Raw genomic sequence first — 23,042 nt, forward strand, 5'->3', positions numbered from 1 at the left:
GAGTCTTTGTTCTTTGTGTTTATCTATAGACCAAATTAGTGGTAGCTAAACTCCTTTGTTAAAAGAAATACTCATATTTACATTTAATTATCCCACCATCTTCTAGTACGGAAGCGTATTGCTGCCACAGATAAAATAAAATACCGTCAGTATGTCGTTATAACGAGAAAAGGATGTCGTTATAACGAGAAAGGATGTCGTTTTAACGAGAAAGGATGTCGTTTTAACGAGAAAAGGATGTCGTTAAAACGAGAAAAGGATGTCGTTATAATGAGAAAAGTTCATTACCTCAGATGCTGCATAGCTAACGGAAGCGTATCTGCTGATGGAGAGACAGTTTGCACACATGCATGATGCTGTAGTTTGTGTAACCTTACAGTTTGTCGTGCTGATCAAGATTCTCCTTTAGGAGCAACAATGTCTAAACTTAGTTTAATATTCAACATTTGTCTGACATTAGGCATTCCGATCTAAATAAGTGCTTCAAAAAACACATAAGACCACCTTATTTTATGATTTCTTACACGAATAAAAATAGTCAACATACTACAAAAACAATTTTATGTTAATTTTAAGATTACGTCTATTAAGAAAGGTTCTAATGAAACCGTTTATCAAGCTCCCACTTCATCTAATGAGTTAGGGACCGTCATAAAACTAACTGAGAAATGTAGGAAACATGCACTTATCCAGACTAATAAATCCATTTAAATCTTATATATAATTTGTATATTTGAAATATAAATTTATTACAGATGTATTGATCTTTATTTAAATGTAATGTAAAATAAATACTATGTTATTTCAAAAAATAAGGTTTGTGTAGTAGTTGAGAAACATTGATGTGTTTGTGTAAAAATTGTTTGACATTAATTCATCAAATCATACAAGATTTAAATGGATTTATTTGTCTGGATAAGTGCAAGAGTAAATGTCTCCTACGTTTCTCAGTTAGTTTTATGACGGTCCCTAACTCATTAGATGAAGTTGGAGCTTGATAAACGGTTTCATTATAAGCTTTCTTTAGATAAATAGACGTAATCTTAAAATTAACATAAAATTGTTTTTGTAGTATGTTGACTATTTTTATTCGTGTAAGGAATCATAAAATAAGTGGGTCTTATGTGTTTTTTGAAGCACTTATTTAGATCGGAATGCCGAATGTCAGACAAGTGTTGAATATTAAACTAAGTTTAGACATTGTTGCTCCTAAAGGAGAATCTTGATCGGCACGACAAGCTGTAAGGTTACACAAACTACAGCATCCTGCATGTGTGCAAACTGTCTCTCCATCAGCAGATACGCTTCCATCAGCTATGCAGCATCTGAGGTAATGAACTTTTCTCGTTATAACGACATCCTTTTCTCGTTATAACGACATCCTTTCTCGTTAAAACGACATCCTTTCTCGTTATAACGACATATTTTCTCGTTAAAACGACATCCTTTTCTCATAACGACATTCTTTTCTCGTTTTAACGACATATTATCTCGTTAAAACGACATCCTTTTCTCGTTATAACGACATACTGACGGTATTTTATTTTATCTGTGTGGCAGCAATACGCTTCCGTATTCTAGTGCATAAAACCCAGTTCATCTAAATCCTAGTGAAGAAAAGGTTGAATCCAGATGATTTGTTGTGGTGTTTTTGTACTAAATGCAGGTGAAAGAGGATCAGCAGCAGCAGCTGAGCGGTGTGTGTGGTTCTCTGTGTGTTTTGTCACTGTTTCAGGATCTTTTATTTGAAAAGCTGCGTGTAGAACAGAGAAAGTAAAAGACGACACACAGCGGAGTGAAAGGCTGAACGACGGACGTCTATAAGAAGCAGCTTGTTTACAGCGTCTCTCACTTATGGCCACACCACCCTGAGAACACCTGATCTCTGAAGCTAAGCAGGGTCAGGCCTGGTTAGTACTTGGATGGGAGACTGCGTGTGAATACCAGGTGCTGGAAGCTTTTATCCACACACACCCACCTTCACTCCAAACCTCCTGTTACACACTGACCCAGCGGCTTTTTCTTCATCAAAGCTACACAATGAGACAAAGATCAGCTCATACGTTCATTCTTACTACAGTAAAACACATTCAACTGACTTTTAAAGTGAAGATCAAAATGGGCCAGTGATAGCTCAGTGGTTAAGGTACCGGACTAATAAACATAAGGTTGCCGGTTCAAGCCCCGCCACCACCAAGTTGCCACTGTTGGGTCCCTGAGCAAGGCCCTTAACCCTCAATTGCTCATTGTGTTCAGCTCATTGTGTAAGTCGCTTTGGATAAAAGCATCTGCTAAATGCTAAAAATGTTGTACAGACATCGTTCACATCTAGTGGTGCTAGAAATAAATTACAGCTTGTTTCTTGGGTACAAATTTGTGACATTATTATTATTATTTTATTTTTATAATTATTAATTGTTGCCGTTGTGTTTGTTGTAATAAAAAACTCCTCATGTTTTAAAGTGTAAAAGCATAAACAGCACCATCTATAAAGATGAATCCTCTTGTGCTTCTAGACTAGTAGGTTTGTAGTGTTATTTTTAAGCTTCTACTGGTGTGAATGTGTGAGTTGGAAAACAAAACACGACATTAGAGAAACTGCTTGGAAGAACGTCTAGGACTGACTGTAGTCCTCTCTAAAGCTACCTGAGCAGTGTTGGGGTAGTTACTCAAAAAAGTAATCCATTACTCATTACTTATTACTTAACTAAAATTGTAATGGGATTACTTTACTCATTACTGGAAAATATAATCTCGTTCCTCATTACTTTACTTTCACGTTACATTCTAAACCCAAACAAATACTGTATACTGGAATCACATCTACAAACAAATTCCATTTATTTACTTTATTTATTTAGTTTCAGAAAAATCCTCTCTTGTGCAGAGATGTGCCTGTGTTTGTTTCTGCTTTAAAACATACACGCCATGAACCAATCAGATTTAACATCATTAAACAAGTTTATTCCTTAATTATTTGTCCTTATACTAGAGGAGCGACTCGGTTCCTTTAGTTCATTTCAAAGAGTCGTTCAATAGAATCGGTTCGTTCGGGAACGACTCATCCCTCATCACAGTAACTGTAATGCGTTACATTACTTCGTTACAGATAAAAAGTAATCACGTGACTGTACCGCGTTCCCCCCAACACTGTAGCTGAGAGATACAGGGCAAATGGAGATGTTTTACTGCTAAGCTGCTGTTCAACTCCAGTCCAGTTGGTGGCGCTGGTGCGTCTTAAGTTGTTCTGCCAACCGCCATTAAACATCATAAGAAGAACAAGAAGCTGCTGTGTTTGTACTGTAGAGCCTCATCTGTAAGTAAAATATGTATTTAATTATAACCCTTATATTTAATTATAACCACATTCTAATTAATAATAAAACTAGAGTTCATAATAAAACATCACTGTGAGAATTTGAGGAGCTTTAACTCCAGTTTTATTTAAACACACAAACTTTTAGCTGCTCCGCTAACTGTTAGCATCACACATGATTCAGTACTGATGAACCGATTCATTGAACCGATGAATCAGTCGATTGTAACGGATTCGTAGTTTATAAATTATTAAATCTAACATTTTGATATAAACGCGTCACATTTTCAGCTTTGTTTACAGTTTTTAATCTTTGATACAAACAGCGAGTTCTTGTAGCTTTGTTTACAGGTTGTTTTACAGGTTTATAGTAAAAGTTAAAAGTATTAGTACAGCACTGTTATTGGGAGTGGATGAGAAACTAGATGTAAAGAACATCAGACTTAATCATTTCACTTTGGGCCACAAAACCACTTCCACCAAACTCAAAGGGTTGTTTCCCAGACAGGGATTAAGGCTTATAGTCCAGGACTACATGTTGCTTTAAATAGAGAATCTCCATTCAAAATGCTGTGTAGTCTAGGACTAGGCTTAATCCCTGTCTGTGAAACCAACCCAAAAAGTTCTATTAGAAGTCTTTTCTGTCTGATGCTGCTCAGTCCCACAATAGTTTCAACATTTTCACTCTGTTTACAGCCTCACAGCATTAAAAATAAACAGTTAAAACAGTCTGAAAGAATTTTCCTGGATTTCTCTTTAATAGGGAATAAAGTACATTTGTCTATCTGTCCGTCTGCCTGTCAGATCTTTTAATAATGCAGTCAGCAGAAGAGGGACACGTCACCCCCATAGATCTACAAAATGAAGGATTCCAAGAGAAACTAATGAAAAAGGAGGAGGAAGAAGATGGAAGTTACTTCTGTAAGTAAATGTGGAGCAATTTGCCATGTTTCCACCAGACAGTGTGGTACAGTACAGTGTGGTACAGTACAGAGTAGAACAGTACAGTGTGGTACAGTACAGTGTGGTACAGTACAGTATGGTACAGTACAGTATGGTACAGTACAGTGTGGTACAGTATGGTACAGTACAGTATGGTACAGTACAGTGAGGTACAGTACAGTATGGTACAGTACAGTGTGGTACAGTACAGTATGGTACAGTACAGTGTGGTACAGTATGGTACAGTACAGTATGGTACAGTACAGTATGGTACAGTACAGTGAGGTACAATACAGTGTGGTACAGTATGGTACAGTACAGTATGGTACAGTACAGTATGGTACAGTACAGTGTGGTACAGTATGGTACAGTACAGTATGGTACAGTACAGTATGGTACAGTACAGTGAGGTACAATACAGTGTGGTACAGTACAGTATGGTACAGTACAGTGTGGTACAGTATGGTACAGTACAGTGTGGTACAGTATGGTACAGTACAGTGTGGTACAGTACAGTGTGGTACAGTACAGTATGGTACAGTGTGGTACAGTACAGTATGGTACAGTACAGTGTGGTACAGTACAGTGTGGTACAGTATGGTACAGTACAGTATGGTACAGTACGGTGTGGTACAGTACAGTATGGTACAGTACAGTGTGGTACAGTACAGTATGGTACAGTACAGTATGGTACAGTACGGTGTGGTACAGTACAGTGAGGTACAGTATGGTACAGTACAGTGTGGTACAGTACAGTGTGGTACAGTATGGTACAGTACAGTATGGTACAGCACAGTATAATACAGTACAGTGTAGTACAGTACAGTGTGGTACAGTACAGTATGGTACAGTACAGTATGGTACAGTATAATACAGTACAGTGTAGTACAGTACAGTGTGGTACAGTGCAGTGTGGTACAGTACAGTGCAGTGTGGTACAGTACAGTACAGTGTGGTACAGTACAGTATGATACAGTATGGTACAGTACAGTGAGGTACAGTACAGTGTGGTACAGTATGGTACAGTACAGTATGGTACAGTACGGTGTGGTACAGTACAGTATGGTACAGTACAGTATGGTACAGTACAGTGTGTTACAGTACAGTGTGGTTAGTATTGGAGTCACTAATCAGTAGAAATAATAAGAAAATGTGGATAGTGGGATTAGAACCTGTACTGTACCGTACTGTCCTGTGTAGAAATGCTGATACTTCCAGTCTGGATTAAACCTAAGTAGTATTTATTTTTGGTAACTAAACCCACAACCTTCAGTTTCCTCCAGTTGTTGAGTTTCTTCTTCACATATTGATGAATTTCAGGTGAAGGATCTTTAATCCCTGTGGAACACGTCACCTCTGAGGAACACCTCACCCCAGAGGACCAACAGTGTGGAGGTTTCCAGATGAAGCCTGTGAAGAAGGAAGAACCTGAAGATAAAGATGAACTCAGTAAGTAAAAATAACATTTATTATTGAATTTATTTGTGTCTATCACTAATACTAACACTAACAGCACCACTAAACCCTCACAGTCACGCAAACGACTCTAATCTCTATTTACACAAATAAAGGAAACCGTCAACCCCAACTTGTGAGAATCTGTTCAGCCATGATAATAGAGACAGCAGCTGATCTGGTGTTAAGAACCACACAAACTACAATAATACTAATAGTAATAAGTTTAACTTATATAGCGTCTTTCAGCAAACTCAAGGTCGATGTACAATGACAAAACAAACATAACAGAAGGGATCGATTACACATAGAATTCAAGAAGAAAAATTAAAGTATTGTGTATAGAGAAATTCACAGAGAAAAGAGATCCAGCAAAGAGACGAGCAGAGTTCTAGAGTGTCACCCATAGTGGACAACCTAAAGAAATTAATCATTCATGATGCATCATGGTACAGGACTTTATCATCAGATCTCAGTTTAACATTTACTAACAATCTTTATTATTTATAATGTTATAAATGTATTTGATTATTTATAATGTTATAAATGTTTTTGATTATTTATAATGTTATAAATGTATTTGATTATTTATAACGTTATACATGTATTTTATTATTTATAATGTTATAAATGTATTTGATTATTTATAATGTTATAAATGTACTGGATTATTTATGATGTTATAAATGTATTTGATTATTTATAATGTTATAAATGTATTTATTATTTATAATGTTTTAAATGTATTTGATTATTTATAATGTTATAAATGTATTTGATTATTTATAATGTTATAAATGTATTTGATTATTTATAATGTTATACATGTCACGAACGGGGGCCTAAGGCAAAGACAGAGGGGTGGACACACGCAGAGATGTGAACTAAAGCAAGAATATATTTATTAATGAAGACAAGTGCTATTTACATAGTAACACAGGCTAAGCACATGGCTAGTAACACAAGCTAAGCACATGGCTAGTAACATAAGCTAAGCACATGGCTAGTAACATAAGCTAGGAACATGGCTAATCAAGAGCTAGGAACAGGGTTAAACAAGAGCTTGGAACATGGCTAAACAAGAGCTAGGAACATGGCTAATCAAGAGCTAAGCACAGGAGGCAAGCACAGGAGGCAAGCACAGGAGGCAAGCACAGGAGGCAAGCACAGGAGGCAAGCACAGGAGGCAAGCACAGGAGGCAAGCACAGGAGGCAAACACAGGAGGCAAACACAGGAGGCAAACACAGGAGGCAAACAGAAGTCCAAACCAAAATAGTTCCACCATAAACCAAGTTCAGTTCAATAGTTCTCAGAGTCTGTAGAGAAGCTGCCTCCTTTTATTAGGAGCAGCTGGAGCTAATTAGCCCAGAAGAGCCAATCAGGAATGGGGTGTGGCAGGAGACAGAGTGTGCTCATGGAGAGGGGGGCGTGGCACCTCAGGAGCACACACAAAGGCTCAAAGTGTGACAATACATGTATTTGATTATTTATAATGTTATAAATGTATTTCATTATTTATAATGTTATAAATGTATTTGATTATTTATAATGTTATAAATGTATTTATTATTTATAATGTTTTAAATGTATTTGATTATTTATAATGTTATAAATGTATTTGATTATTTATAATGTTATAAATGTATTTGATTATTTATAATGTTTTAAATGTATTTGATTATTTATAATGTTATAAATGTATTTGATTATTTTCTGCTTCAGAACTGAACAAGGATTTCTGCTGCTCCTCGTGTCCACGTTCCTCTACAACCCAAAATCAGCTCCACAATCACATCAAGAGCTGCAACCATGATAAATATGAGACTCTGGTGAAGATTAAGACTGAACATGAGGATCTGACGCCCACCAGAAGCTCCAGTAATCAGCAAACGTCCTCTGGTACTGTCAGCATTAACACCTCTCTCAGTCCCACACAGGAAGAAGGAAACGTCTGCTCACAGTGTGGGAAGAGCTTCAGGTTCCAGAGTGTACTCAAAATACACCAGCGCATTCACACTGGAGAGAAACCATATCAGTGCTCACAGTGTGGAAAGCATTTTAATAGACAGAGTCATCTCAAAATACACCAGCGCATTCACACTGGAGAGAAACCATATCAGTGCTCACAGTGTGGAAAGAGTTTTAATATACAGAGTAATCTCAAAAAACACCAACGCATTCACACTGGAGAGAAACCATATCAGTGCTCACAGTGTGGAAAAAGTTTTAATGGACAGAGTGATCTCAAAACACACCAGCGAATTCACACTGGAGAGAAACCATATCAGTGCTCACAGTGTGGAAAGGGTTTTATTGGTCAGAGTGATCTCAAAACACAACAGCGCATTCACACTGGAGAGAAACCATATCAGTGCTCACAGTGTGGAAAGAGTTTTAATGGACAGAGTCATCTCAAAATACACCAGCGTATTCACACTGGAGAGAAACCATATCAGTGCTCACAGTGTGGAAAGCATTTTAATAGACAGAGTCATCTCAAAATACACCAGCGCATTCACACTGGAGAGAAACCATATCAGTGTTCACAGTGTGGAAAGAGTTTTAATATACAAAGTAATCTCAAAAAACACCAGCGCATTCACACTGGAGAGAAACCATATCAGTGCTCACAGTGTGGAAAAAGTTTTAATGGACAGAGTGATCTCAAAACACACCAGCGCATTCACACTGGAGAGAAACCATATCAGTGCTCACAGTGTGGAAAGAGTTTTAATGGACAGAGTCATCTCAAAATACACCAGCGTATTCACACTGGAGAGAAACCATATCAGTGCTCACAGTGTGGAAAGAGTTTTAATGGACAGAGTCATCTCAAAATACACCAGCGCATTCACACTGGAGAGAAACCATATCAGTGCTTACAGTGTAGAAAGAATTTTAATAGACAGAGTCATCTCAAAATACACCAGCGCATTCACACTGGAGAGAAACCGTATCAGTGCTCACAATGTGGAAAGAGTTTTAATATACAGAGTAATCTTAAAAAACACCGGCGCATTCACACTGGAGAGAAACCGTATCATTGCTCACAGTGTGGAAAGAGTTTTAATGGACAGAGTCATCTCAAAACACACCAGCGCATTCACACTGGAGAGAAACCATATCATTGCTCACAGTGTGGAAAGAGTTTTAATATACAGAGTGCTCTTAAAATACATCAGCGCATTCACACTGGAGAGAAACCATATCAGTGCTCACAGTGTGGAAAGAGTTTTAATGGACAGAGTAATCTCAAAACACACCAGCGCATTCACACTGGAGAGAAACCATATCAGTGCTCATAGTGTGGAAAGAGTTTTAATACAAAGAGTGAGTTAAAAATACACCAGCGTATTCACAGTGGAGAGAAACCATATCAGTGCTCACAGTGTGGAAAGAGTTTTAATATACAAATTAATCTGATAAAACACCAGCACATTCACACTGGAGAGAAATCATATCAGTGCTCACAGCGTGGGAAGAGTTTTAATACACAGAGTCATCTCAAAAGACACCAGCACATTCACATTTTACAGAAATGATGCTCTCAGTATTGGAGCTGCTTTGCTCATTTATCAGCACTTGGACACAAGTGTGACTCATCAGATTGTACCAAACAAGCTAAAATATAAAATATAGTGAGTGAGTGAATGTTGGGGAGAAATGGAGCAATGAATGAATTATACTGTGTAATTAATAGGTAATAATTACACAGTAAACATTAATAAGTAAATAGTAATAATAAAAGTATAAATATTTAGGTTAAACTATTACTGGGAAATAATGTGATTATCTATAGTGGAGTGAATGGTGGGTAGAACCAGGAGGTTAAGAGCCTGATGTAAGTGAATTCTATCAGTTAATAGTGGAAATGAATTTAAATAAAAAGGTATTGGATCGGCTAGCATATATTGGTCTTAGTGATACTGTGCTTGATTGGTTTTCTTCATACATTTCTAGACGTGTACAGTATGTTCACAGTAAGTCCTTTTACTAGTGGTGTCCCTCAGGGCTCTGTCCTGGGGCCTCTACTATTTATAATTTACCTGCTTCCCATTGGACGTATCTTTAGGAAATACAGCATTCAATTTTATTGTTATGCGGACGACACCGAGCTATACCTGTCCACTGTGTTCATGGCTACTCTTCCTCCTCCATCTCTCTCTGATTGTCTAATAGAATTAAGAACATGGTTCTCTTACAATTTTCTCAAGTTAAATGCAGATAAAACTGAAATTCTTCTTATAGGTACAAAATCTCCTCTCTCTAAATCTAACAAATTCTCAGTGATGATGAAGAACTCAGTCGTCTCTCCTTCCACTCACAATCTTTCATTTAATGCACATATTAACAATATCACACGATCTGCTTATTTCCATTTACGTAACACAAATCGTCTACGTCCATTCCTTTCTCCTAGAAGTGCTGATGTTCTTGTTCATGCCCTGGTCACATCTCGAATTGATTATTGTAACTCTCTCCTTTTTGGTCTACCTCATATGGGAGCTAGAGCTTTTAGCTACTCTGCCCCACATCTCTGGAACTCTCTCCCTCCTGACATTCGCACCATTGATTCAATCCCTAGTTTCAAAACATGCCTTTAAACGTATTTCTTTAAACTCGCCTACCCTTAATCTGTGTAATTAATTATGTACTGATGTTTTTTATTGTAAGGTGTTCTTGAGTGTTTTGAAAGGCACCCATAAATAAAATGTATTATTATTTTTATATGTTGGCACAGATGTTACTTATACTTGTTTTTCACACATTTTCATAGTTTGGCTTATACAGAGGTGGAAAGTAACAAATTACATTTACTCGTGTTACTGTAATTGAGTAGTTTTTTCATGTACTTGTACTTTTTAAAGTAGATTTTACAACCTGTAATTTTACTTTTACTTACGTATGTTTTGTATTAAGATTTGTAATTCGCTACATTTTAAATAACTTTTGTTACTGAGTTAAAAAAAGAAAACAATAAAAAAAAGTCGACATCAAACCCACTTGTACTTGTTCCATTGCAGTCATAGTCACAATTTAACTGTTTTGGGACGCGCTTTGTTCCGTATTTTTATCAGTGGGAGAGAAATGCTGCAGATTAGACTGAGACAAGTCGATGTGTATGAAACAGAAGGAAACTGCTGCTACCGTGGGAATTAGAAAGTGTTTAGTTATTATTTTAAGTGGTGTTCACTTCTAATCTTGGTGACGCCATGTGTGCACAGGTTTATCAGCATAACAACCTGTTTATTACTCCGCTGTTTGAGTAGCGCAGTGGGCAGAGCTCATATTTTGCTGCCCTAGATTCGAGTCCAGCTTAGGGCGAAACTAAAGCAACTGGGGTGGGCATTGCTCCCCTTGGATTTTCTCACTGCCCGCCTAAGCAACACAGCCAGAACCGGGGCTGAATATCAGTGTGTCAGTGTCACTGGATCATTAAGCTCCACTTGGCTACAACTATTAAGATTCTGGAGTGTATATGTGGGAATTTGTGCACGTCCGGATGTGACAAAAATGCCCAGGTTTTATCCCAAGTTAAGTTGAGGTCAGGGCTCTGGGACACTGGAGTTTCTTTCAATCAACTTTTCTTCATGTAAAACAGGAAAGGACCTTCCCTAAACTGTTGCGCTTTGTTTAAATTATTGATATACTACACCAGGGAGCGTCCTGACACTTACAGTACAGGTATGTCCGTGTGGAGTATTTTAGAAAGTGGTAAAACAGCGACATCTAGAGTTTACATGCAGTACCGCTCAGAAATATAAAGGACCATCGCTCTGTTAATAACAGTGCTGCTGGGTCCTAGTGCCCTATAACTCACCTTAAAATAAATGCTAATCACAACCACCGGGAAAATAAAAACATTAGTTTAGCATTACGTGCAAAATGGAGAAAGCTTTAAAAAACACAAATGAAGGGATAAAAAGGCATGTGAGAAATACATGTGAGAAACAGCATGTCCACAATGCAAAAAAGGTTTGTTCAGAGCATTTCTTTCCTTAGCTAACTTTGCCAGTTCGTTCAGTCTGCCACTTTGAGTAGAGACTATCGGCCTCGTCTCAAATGACGCCCCCTCCCTACTTAGTGCACTACTCCAAATAAACACTGTAAAAACACTCACCTTAAATACAGATTTATTGTTGGATAAAGACTTCATCACTTTAATTAAACCATTTAGCAAGAGAAATAACTCACATCAGCATTTTATGAAGGCTTTCACAAAGCATGAACAAATTAAGACGCATCCTGAAGCAGCTGAGGTAAACGGTACAGACTTCTCTATACTACCTGATTACAGTTTTACCTCACTCACTTTAATTACTTCATTTTCTTTATTCTTTCACACTGCAGTGCTGAGAATGATCCACCACCTAAATAATACCTGCTCTGTGGTGGTGCTGTGGGGGTCCTGACCATTAACCCTTTACAGCCGGCCCATTCAAATTTCGAAACAATAATTTCGATGGCTTGAAGCCTTATATCTCCGCCGTCCAATCACTGATTGTAAATCTGAAAACTGCCCCAGGTAGCTGACAACCCAGGCTAAAAGGCAATGTTATTGGTCAAGCGGTTTGTGTCGTGGCTGGTTTGCATATTTAATGAGAAGGCGGAGAATTTATTTTTTTCATTCGCCCCGCCCTCACACGGAGCGCTGCTGAGACAGTCGACTGGATAACAACACAGAAAGAGAAATTCTGTCAGTGAAATAAGGTAAGATTTATTTTAAAACTGTTTATTAGTGTTATTACTTTTCATTTCTACTCAGAAAACTTGGCTTTAATGGTAAAATTGTAATATTATTAGTGTTTACGCTTTGGAAAGGCTGAGGTGATTCTGAGAGTTGGGTTCTAAGTTTAGTCAGTCAGGTGCTCTGCTCTCCTTTCTGAATCGATTGTAATGTTTTTTATGTCCATCTAGATGGAAATAAATACGTGTGGAGAGTTTATCAGATACCTTTTTAGTCTCGTTTGTTTAGTAGTTTGTAAAGTATGCAGCAGTTTTACACAAATAAGTGATTAGTAGTGAACCTAAGCTAAGCTAAGCTACCGGAGCTGTTTGTTACATCCTGAAGCCATGTGGTTTGAAAAGTCTGCTAAAGGCTGCTCTCAAACTCCAAAGTTAGATTTTATCCATGTAATCTTGAAATCAGTTATAGCTTACTTGTTTTACTTCAATACTGTCTAAAGTCTGCTTAGAAATCACCTTAGCTTTGCTCATAATATCATTACATTTTGCATTGCATGCATTTAGCATGACTGGCTAAAGTAAGCTGAGGCAGAAAGCATAAAGTTGTGGATAATATGTCAGTCTGGGCAATTTATAACCTTTATTTCCATGGTATATTTTATCTGTGGTAATTTGTACTTATAACAGAGAAATATTATTTTATCTATAAAATATTTCTGTCAAATTTGCATCATTTTCTAAAAAATTGCTGCATTTATTTGAAAGAGACTAAAGTATGCTATGCTACCATATAGGTGCATATAGGTAGATAAAATGTCAGTCTGGGCAATTTATAACTTCTTTTTTTACCATAATATATTTTTTTCTGTGGTAATTCTTACTTGTATCAGTGAAATATAGTTTTATCTATAAAATATTTCTGTCAGAGTTGCATAATTTTCTAATGTATTGCAAGAGATATTTGAAAGGGACTAAAATATGGTATCAAACTTTTTTTGAAAGCTTTTTTTGAAAGCATACAGGTGCATAACATTTCAGTCTGACTATTTACAACATTTTAAATATAACCATAGAATCAAGTTTTGTCTTGTATTTATTGCTCCTCTTAGATAATTATTGTTTTATGTGTAAACCATGTGCCAGATTTGAGAAACTTTTGTCATATGTATTGGTTCAGTGTACTTGAGTTTACTTCTAAACATGAGCCTGTGGACATTAGCTTCTCTGGCAAAAACATATAGAGTATTTGTGATTGAATTCTACATATATGTAATTATTTTTTAAAATAACATCACTGTCACCACCTTTATTCACTGTAATCTCTTTCTTTTATTATTCTGAGATGGATGGAGACAAGGCTCAATATTCACGCCTTATGGAGTCTCTGAAGAGGAGACAGCGGCTAGGCCCTGACGAGCTTAGACTTATTGCTGAACATGACAGCGATGAAGATCATGAAGGCATGACCATTGAAGAGGAGGACTTCATGGACATGGAGCTCCTGGATGAAGGGGAAGAAGAGGATGAAGAGGAGCAAGATGAGCAGAGGGATCAACCAACAACCTCCTATCGGTAAATGCATGTATTCCAATAGTGTGTATTTGTAAATGTGTGTGTGTACATATATGCTGACAATAAATGTCAGCATTTGCACCCACACACACAATCAGGGCTGCCAACAAAAAGTTAAAATTAACAAAAGAGTACAAACTGAGATTATGATTTTTACTAATGTTTGTTTTCTTTTATGGGTTTGGTTAGTCTTTCTTGTCCCATGTCAGGTAGGAAGCGGAAACGCTTTCCTGACTCTGTATCCTTTCCTTCCTATGCTGATGTAGACACAGAAGCACCAAAGCCCATACCATTTAATCCTTCTCGTCCAGTAGGCATAGATCTGGGAAGTGTGCGTAGGGCTGTATGGTCAGCCACAAGTAACTTGCGTGAAATAGACTTCTTCAAGTTGTTTTTCACGTACACCATTGTTGCCGAGATTTGCCAGTTTACAAACTCTAAGGGGTGGGAGCTTGTACTGAATAGGCCGTCTTATGCGAACCATCATGGGGCATGGGAAGAAGTGACCCCGGATGAATTCTACCGGTTTCTTGGGCTCCTTATTTACATGGGTTTCACGTCCCTGCACAGCATTCACAGATATTGGGGAACCAAATCTCTCAGTGTGGTACAGTATGGTACAGTGCAGTATGGTACAGTACAGTGTGGTACAGTACAGTGTGGTACAGTACAGTGGTACAGTACAGTGTGGTACAGTATGGTACAGTACAGTATGGTACAGTACAGTATGGTACAGTACAGTGTGGTACAGTACAGTATGGTACAGTACAGTGTGGTACAGTATGGTACAGTACAGTGGTACAGTACAGTGTGGTACAGTTCAGTGTGGTACAGTACAGTATGGTACAGTATGGTACAGTGCAGTATGGTACAGTACAGTATGGTACAGTACAGTGTGGTACAGTACAGTGTGGTACAGTACATTGGTACAGTTCATTGTGGTACAGTACAGTATGGTACAGTATGGTACAGTATGGTACAGTGCAGTATGGTACAGTACAGTATGGTACAGGGCAGTATGGTACAGTACAGTGTGGTACAGTACAGTATGCTACAGTACAGTGGTACAGTACAGTGTGGTACAGTACAGTGTGGTACAGTACAGTATGGTACAGTACAGTATGGTACAGTACAGTGGTACAGTACAGTGTGGTACAGTACAGTATGGTACAGTACAGTGTGGTACAGTACAGTATGGTACAGTACAGTGGTACAGTATGGTACAGTACAGTATGGTATAGTACAGTGGTACAGTACAGTGTGGTACAGTACAGTATGGTACAGTACAGTGTGGTACAGTACAGTGGTACAGTACAGTGTGGTACAGTTCAGTGTGGTACAGTATGGTACAGTGCAGTATGGTACAGTACAGTATGGTACAGTGCAGTATGGTACAGTACAGTACAGTGTGGTACAGTACAGTATGGTACAGTACAGTTTAGTACAGTACAGTGTGGTACAGTTCAGTGTGGTACAGTACAGTGTGGTACAGTACAGTGTGGTACAGTTCAATGTGGTACAGTGCAGTATGGTACAGTTCAGTGTGGTACAGTACAGTGTGGTACAGTGCAGTATGGTACAGTTCAATGTGGTACAGTGCAGTATGATACAGTTCAGTGTGGTACAGTGCACTATGGTACAGTTCAGTGTGGTACAGTTCAGTGTGGTACAGTACAGTGTGGTACAGTGCAGTATGGTACAGTTCAATGTGGTACAGTGCAGTATGGTACAGTACAGTGTGGTACAGTTCACAGGGCTCTAGACTAACTTTTTGCACTGGTTGCACTGGTGCGCCTAACTTTTTTTCTTAGGTGCACCAGCACAAAAGTTAGGTGCACCCAAATTTTCGACCGCATCGCATTTAACACCGCAGTTTTACAAGTTCACTTTCTTTTTAAATCGCTGTCCATATAGGCAATATTGACTTGTAAATGATTAACTAACAAGCTGGTCAACATAAAGTTCTTTATTTGAAGCACAATTTTACAAAAAAAAAAGTAATTTAAAAGTTTAAAGTTTTGGTGCTTAAAGTGCTTCACTGAGCTGAACTTAAAACATCTCAAGATAAATGAAACAAAAAAAATCTAAATTAAAAGTGCAAGTGTTCAAACTGAACATCTCATGGCTTAATGTCTTATGGACTATCCTCCATTGCAGTCACATGCCCCTCGGATTGCCAACTCCTGTAGTTTGGCCTTCTTGATCTTTGGCCTTGGCTAAACCAGCTTGCCACACTCTCTTTAGCATCAAAATCTTCCAGACTTGGCCCCTCTACACTGATTCTTATCAGATCTTCCACTGTGTCTGAATGAAGGGATGCTCTAGTGTCTGATTTGATCCTCTTCTGTGCAGAGAACCCTCTTTCACAAACTGCAGCTGAGACAGGGAGGACCATCATAATGTGTACTAGGTGCAGGATGTTCTGGGGGAAAAAAATACATTCAAGAGATTTATTTAAGCAATGTGTGTTAGATAGCAAAACTGACACAATCTTAAGGAAGAACATTAACAAAAACTGACCTTGTACTCTGAGCAGTAGGGCTCTCTGGTCAACATGAGCTCCCAAAGGCTAAGGTAGGTCTTGTCTTTAAACATCCTGGCAATTAACAGCTTCAAGCCTACAAACTCTTCTTTTGCAAGCTCAGTGTTTACACCATTTCTGAAAATGATGTGGATTACACAGCTAATCAGTGTTCACGTGAACAATATCTACCACCAGCACACATAATATTGTAGTAATCCACCAGCTACCTTCTCAGGACTGTGGAAAAGTGATCCAAGAGAAATGCAAGGTCATCAGCACCATGGTCCACTAAGTCCTCTTGGTTCTCTGGCCAGCTATCATGATTGAAAATGTTGAAGCATTTGACAGCCTTGGTTGTGTCAGACTCAGAAGCACTCTCCCCTATTGTAAGAACAACTACATTTTAGTAAATGAGTAACAATATTTCTCATCTACATGTGTTTATAAGACAGGTGACTACACTTGCCTAGGAGGCTACTGAATCTTGCTTTCAGATGTTTTACAGTGGATTTGATTGTTGCATCCATTACTTTTTTAAGTTTAGTGGCAGCAACACCATCTTCTGCCAGCTTTGATGCATCTCCTTTTAGTGTTATTGTCTGTGTGTTTCATAAACCATGAATAGAGATTGTGAGTTAGATATTAGAAATATTTGTACAAATAGACTGTTCTCTGTTTAAATGGGAGACAGAACCATACATATACCTGGAATTTGTAGATTGCCGTTTCACCCTCTTCCTGTTGCTGCCTCCTCTGCAGCCTCATGTCAGCCAGGAATTCTGACAGTCTTCCACCAGGCTTGGGTCTCGCAACCATTGCCTCTGTGGTCACCAGCAGTTTTTCAAGGCCGCAAACTGCCTGTTTAGATATAACCATGCAGTATTATTAACACAGCTGAAGATGACCACAAACACAATTCAAATTTACACATCCCACTTTATCTCCCTTACCTGTGGTAGGATGATCTCATTCCTCTGAAGTAGAAGGCTAAACTTACTAATGCCACTGAACACGTCTGCAATAAAATGGCAAAAGGCCACAAAAGTGGCATCTTCCATTGATTTCTTAACCTGTATCATACAACAATAAAAATTAGAACATTATAATAGAACATTGATAAACTAAATTCCTAAAAAATAAAATACAATTAATAACAATGGCGTAAGTGCCTCTAACGAAAGGAATATTTTGAAAGAATGCACTGGCCTTTGTAGCTCGGCCTGTAATGTCTGCATTGGCAGAGGAGCCTGCCAAATGGTCCATATGGTAGTACACAGCAGTGAACTGTCCTGGTTTAAGAAAGGTCTCCAGGGCCCTTGAAACATGTGGGAGCCACCTTGTCCCCTTCACCCCACTGGGCATCAGCACATTCAGCCCCAATGACCCTGAGCTCTCTCATTGATTTTGGGCTGAAATGGTATGTCTTCCAAATTAAATGTAGAAGGTCATACAATTGCCCCATCATTGGATTGTCCCTCTGCACTGACAACATTGCCAATTCCAATCTGAAAAGAAGACAAATTTTAAATGTAGATACATCTGCTTTATAAAAGAAAATAATGCACAGTGACTTTAGTCATACCTTATCTTCTGGTCTTACCTATGAGGCATACAGTGGAAAGGCACAATGTGGTCACCTGCCTCTTGCTGCAGAAGGGCTATGACACCCCCTTTGCTGCCCATATTAACAGCAGCACCATCAGCACCCAAAGCAATTATTTTCTCCAGCCAGTTACTGCACTGGTCCCCAAGAGCAGCAAATGCTTTCTTTGAGGCAGCATAAATTCCTAATTAAACCAATACAAAAGATAATACCATTTACTTCCCATATCAAGAGTTTATAATGCAATCTACTTTTTATTTTTCATTTTATTATATTTATTTTTTAATTTTGCACGTTTTAATTTTCAATAATAAGAATATTACATATGGTTAATGCAGTAACGAGACGGTAAGCATATTATTGACATAGGCTACATGACATGACATGGCTTACCTTGGGCATTGGCATGCTCGACCTCAATGTGTCCAATCAGTAAATTCACCGGTCTTTCTCTCCTCAAGATACGACCGTACACAATGACGCATTCCTTTGTGGCGATGTCTGTGTCTCCATCGATCAGGAATGCGACGTACGCACTGTTCGCAATTTGCACAGATGTCTTGTTTTTCAATGTATCTGCGATGACTCCTATAAATTGGGCGCACGCGACATCATTGCTGTACGTCGGGTTTACGTTCAAGCCATTTTTCTTTTGAAGAATTATTTCGGACTTGAACTTAGTAAAGGGAAGTTCTTCTTTTGCAATATTGTAGGCAACGTTAAACTTGATTATCATCTCGGCCTCCTCTAAAGATCTGTTTGCTGCTGCCTGCCGCTGAAAGGCAGCGGGGAGAGGGGACACTTTGGCAGTGCATTTATCGCGGCATGTTATATGTTTTGTAGAAGCATTGTGCTTTTTCAGCGTTTCAACTCGAAATGTTTTGGAACCAGTGACAAATGTACTATTGCCGGCCATGGTCTTCCCACACTCTTTACAGTAAATGCAGTTCATTATATTGTCGGCTTTACTGTATCTTAGCCAGGGAAACTGGTCAAGCCACTCGCTTCGAAATGTATACACTTTCCCCCTTTTAATTTTAGTGGGCTCTGGCTCGGAGTCGATCGTATGTGGCTCATTATCTGATGCTGTCTCCGGACCAGGGCTTGACATAACCTGGGAGATTGATGGCTCCGTGTCAGAGAATTGGTTATGATTTTCGGATGGATCAGACCTTAACTTTACATTCTTAACGAAGAAGTTGTCAATCGTTCTTTTCATCTTCTCTCGTCATCCGCGGCTACATCCACTCTTTATCTGGCGGGTTTAGGCTACTCACCTCTCTCTGTCCGACTGCAGCACACGCACGGCCAATCAGAGGGGAGGTCCCGCCCGGCCAATCAGAGGGCCCGCCCTTTACTAGCTCTGATTGGTTTAGACCACAATATGAGCCTAATGTGTGCCTGCTGTTGAACCACAGGGAAACTTTCAGTCGCGGAGATTCTTTTCCCCCCTCGAACGGCTGGTCGCACCGGTGCGACCTAAGATTTTTTTTAGTCGCACCATTGAGAAATTAGGTCGCACGTGCGACCAAATTGGTCGCACTCTAGAGCCCTGGTTCAGTGTGGTACAGTACAGTATGGTACAGTACAGTATGGTACAGTTCAATGTGGTACAGTGCAGTATGGTACAGTACAGTGTGGTACAGTGCAGTATGGTACAGTTCAGTGTGGTACAGTGCAGTATGGTACAGTACAGTGTGGTACAGTACAGTATGGTACAGTACAGTATGGTACAGTACAGTATGGTACAGTACAGTACAGTGTGGTACAGTACAGTGTGGTACAGTATGGTACAGTATGGTATGCTACAGTACAGTGGTACAGTACAGTGTGGTACAGTACAGTACAGTGTGGTACAGTATGGTACAGTACAGTATGGTACAGTACAGTATGGTACAGTACAGTGGTACAGTACAGTGTGGTACAGTACAGTATGGTACAGTACAGTGTGGTACAGTACAGTGGGGTACAGTACAGTATGGTACAGTACAGTGTGGTACAGTTCAGTGTGGTACAGTATGGTACAGTGCAGTATGGTACAGTACAGTATGGTACAGTACAGTGTGGTACAGTACAGTATGGTACAGTACAGTGTAGTACAGTACAGTATGGTACAGTACAGTGTGGTACAGTACAGTGTGGTACAGTACAGTATGGTACAGTACAGTGGTACAGTACAGTGTGGTACAGTTCAGTGTGGTACAGTACAGTATGGTACAGTGCAGTTTGGTACAGTACAGTATGGTACAGTACAGTGTGGTACAGTACAGTATGGTACAGTACAGTGTGGTACAGTACAGTATGGTACAGTACAGTGGTACAGTACAGTGTGGTACAGTATGGTACAGTACAGTATGGTACAGTACAGTGGTACAGTATGGTACAGTACAGTGTGGTACAGTACAGTATGGTACAGTACAGTGGTACAGTACAGTGTGGTACAGTTCAGTGTGGTACAGTACAGTATGGTACAGTATGGTACAGTGCAGTATGGTACAGTACAGTATGGTACAGTATGGTACAGTGCAGTATGGTACAGTACAGTATGGTACAGTACAGTGTGGTACAGTACAGTATGGTACAGTACAGTGTGGTACAGTACAGTATGGTACAGTATGGTACAGTACAGTATGGTACAGTATGGTACAGTACAGTATGGTACAGTACAGTATGGTACAGTATGGTACAGTGCAGTATGGTACAGTACAGTGTGGTACAGTACAGTATGGTACAGTACAGTGTGGTACAGTACAGTATGGTACAGTACAGTGGTACAGTACAGTGTGGTACAGTATGGTACAGTACAGTATGGTACAGTACAGTATGGTACAGTACAGTGGTACAGTATGGTACAGTACAGTGTGGTACAGTACAGTATGGTACAGTACAGTGGTACAGTACAGTGTGGTACAGTTCAGTGTGGTACAGTACAGTATGGTACAGTATGGTACAGTGCAGTATGGTACAGTACAGTATGGTACAGTATGGTACAGTGCAGTATGGTACAGTACAGTATGGTACAGTACAGTGTGGTACAGTACAGTATGGTACAGTACAGTGTGGTACAGTATGGTACAGTATGGTACAGTACAGTATGGTACAGTACAGTATGGTACAGTATGGTACAGTACAGTATGGTACAGTGCAGTATGGTACAGTATGGTACAGTGCAGTATGGTACAGTACAGTGTGGTACAGTACAGTATGGTACAGTACAGTGTAGTACAGTACAGTATGGTACAGTGTGGTACAGTACAGTGTGGTACAGTACAGTATGCAGGGCTCTAGAGTGCGACCAATTTGGTCGCACATGCGACCTATTTTCTCAATGGTGCGACTAAAAAAAATCTTAGGTCGCACCGGCGCGACCAGGCGTCCGATGGAAAAAAAAACAACAGACACACATTAGGCCAATATCATGGTCTAAACCAATCAGAGATGGTGAAGGGCGGGACAATATTGTAGCGGTGATATGTGAGCGACATTCAGCTCAGCCAATCAGAATGCAGCACCAGGTTTATACACGTGCGTTCGGACGTTCTGCAGTAAGTTTAGTTTTGTATATGAGACTTGCCGGATGTTCCAGAATGGAAGTTCGGGTTCTGGAGCTCGGCGGTGTAAAGTGTCGTAACGCTCACTTAAGTCCTGACTAAACAGTTAAAGTGACTACCCTGTCGTGTGCCTTTATTCCCACACCTCCACCACCGCACAGCAAAAGACCCGCAGCATCCCCACCGGACAGCGGCTAGGTGAGCCGACCCTCTACAGTAGCAAGTAGCTAATGCTAGCGGTAAAGTGCGGCGATAGTGAAAGTAAAAACACGACAATGTTTTCGTTAAGTAAAATATAAAAATAACTAAAAGACCATAATATATTACAATACATGTAGTCAAAATACGCAGTGAGTGCACCGCAAGCGATTTTGGGAATCTGTGTAAAAGATCCAGTAAAGCCGATAATATAATGCACTGCATTTAAGATTACACTCTAACACTCTAGAGCCCCATACACACACACACACACACACACACACACAAACATATACATATAATTTTAAATATACACACACATATAAATAGATATACACACATACACATTTACTCTATTATTATTTTTATAATTTTTATAAGTGTGCTATAATTAGTCTATAATACTATAATTAACTGTAAAGAGCATGGGAAGACATTGGCCGGCAATAGTATATTTGTGACTGGTTCTAATACATTTCGAATTGAAAGGCTGAAAAAGCCCAATGCATCTATAAAACATTACATGTGGCGATAAATGCACTGCCCAAGTGTCCCCTCTCCCCACTGCCTTTTAGTGGCAGGCAGCAGCAAACAGATCATCAGACGAGGCCATGTTGACCAGATTGTTAGTTATTTACAAGTCAATATTGCCTGTATGGACAGTGATTAAAAAAAAACAAAGTGAACCTGTAAAACTGCGGTGTTAAATGCGATGCGGTCGAAAATTTGGGTGCACCTAACTTTTGTGCTGGTGCACCTAAGAAAAAAAGTTAGGCGCACCAGTGCAACCAGTGCAAAACGTTAGTCTAGAGCCCTGGTATGGTACAGTACAGTACAGTATGGTACAGTACAGTATGGTACAGTACAGTGTAGTACAGTACAGTATAGTACAGTACAGTATGGTACAGTACAGTGTGGTACAGTACAGTATGGTACAGTACAGTGTGGTACAGTACAGTGTTGTACAGTACAGTGTTGTACAGTACAGTGTAGTACAGTACAGTATGGTACAGCACAGTGTGGTACAGTGCAGTATGGTACAGTGTGGTACAGTACAGTATGGTACATTACAGTATGGTACAGTACAGTGTGGTTAGTATTGGAGTCACTAATCAGTAGAAATAATAAGAGACAGTGGATAGTGGGATTACAACCTGTACTGTACTGTACTGTACTGTCCTGTGCTGCTACAC

General features: G+C 39.2%; 1 protein-coding gene and 1 pseudogene across 1 annotated transcript; both read left to right on the plus strand.

Annotated features, from left to right (window-relative positions):
- The first annotated feature begins 1,850 nt into the window (after positions 1-1,850).
- On the plus strand, positions 1,851-1,959 carry LOC134327160 (5S ribosomal RNA; annotated as a pseudogene).
- Positions 1,960-6,806: 4,847 nt separating this feature from the next.
- On the plus strand, positions 6,807-9,521 carry LOC134326157 (zinc finger protein 665-like). Its single transcript, XM_063008358.1, has 2 exons — positions 6,807-6,938; positions 7,721-9,521. Exons 1-2 carry the CDS (start codon positions 6,807-6,809, stop codon positions 9,017-9,019), a joined length of 1,431 nt encoding a protein of 476 aa, XP_062864428.1. The 3' UTR covers positions 9,020-9,521.
- Positions 9,522-23,042: the final 13,521 nt, after the last annotated feature.

The sequence above is a fragment of the Trichomycterus rosablanca genome, chromosome 14, assembly GCF_030014385.1.
Source record: "Trichomycterus rosablanca isolate fTriRos1 chromosome 14, fTriRos1.hap1, whole genome shotgun sequence".
Classification (NCBI taxonomy): Eukaryota; Metazoa; Chordata; class Actinopteri; order Siluriformes; family Trichomycteridae; genus Trichomycterus; species Trichomycterus rosablanca.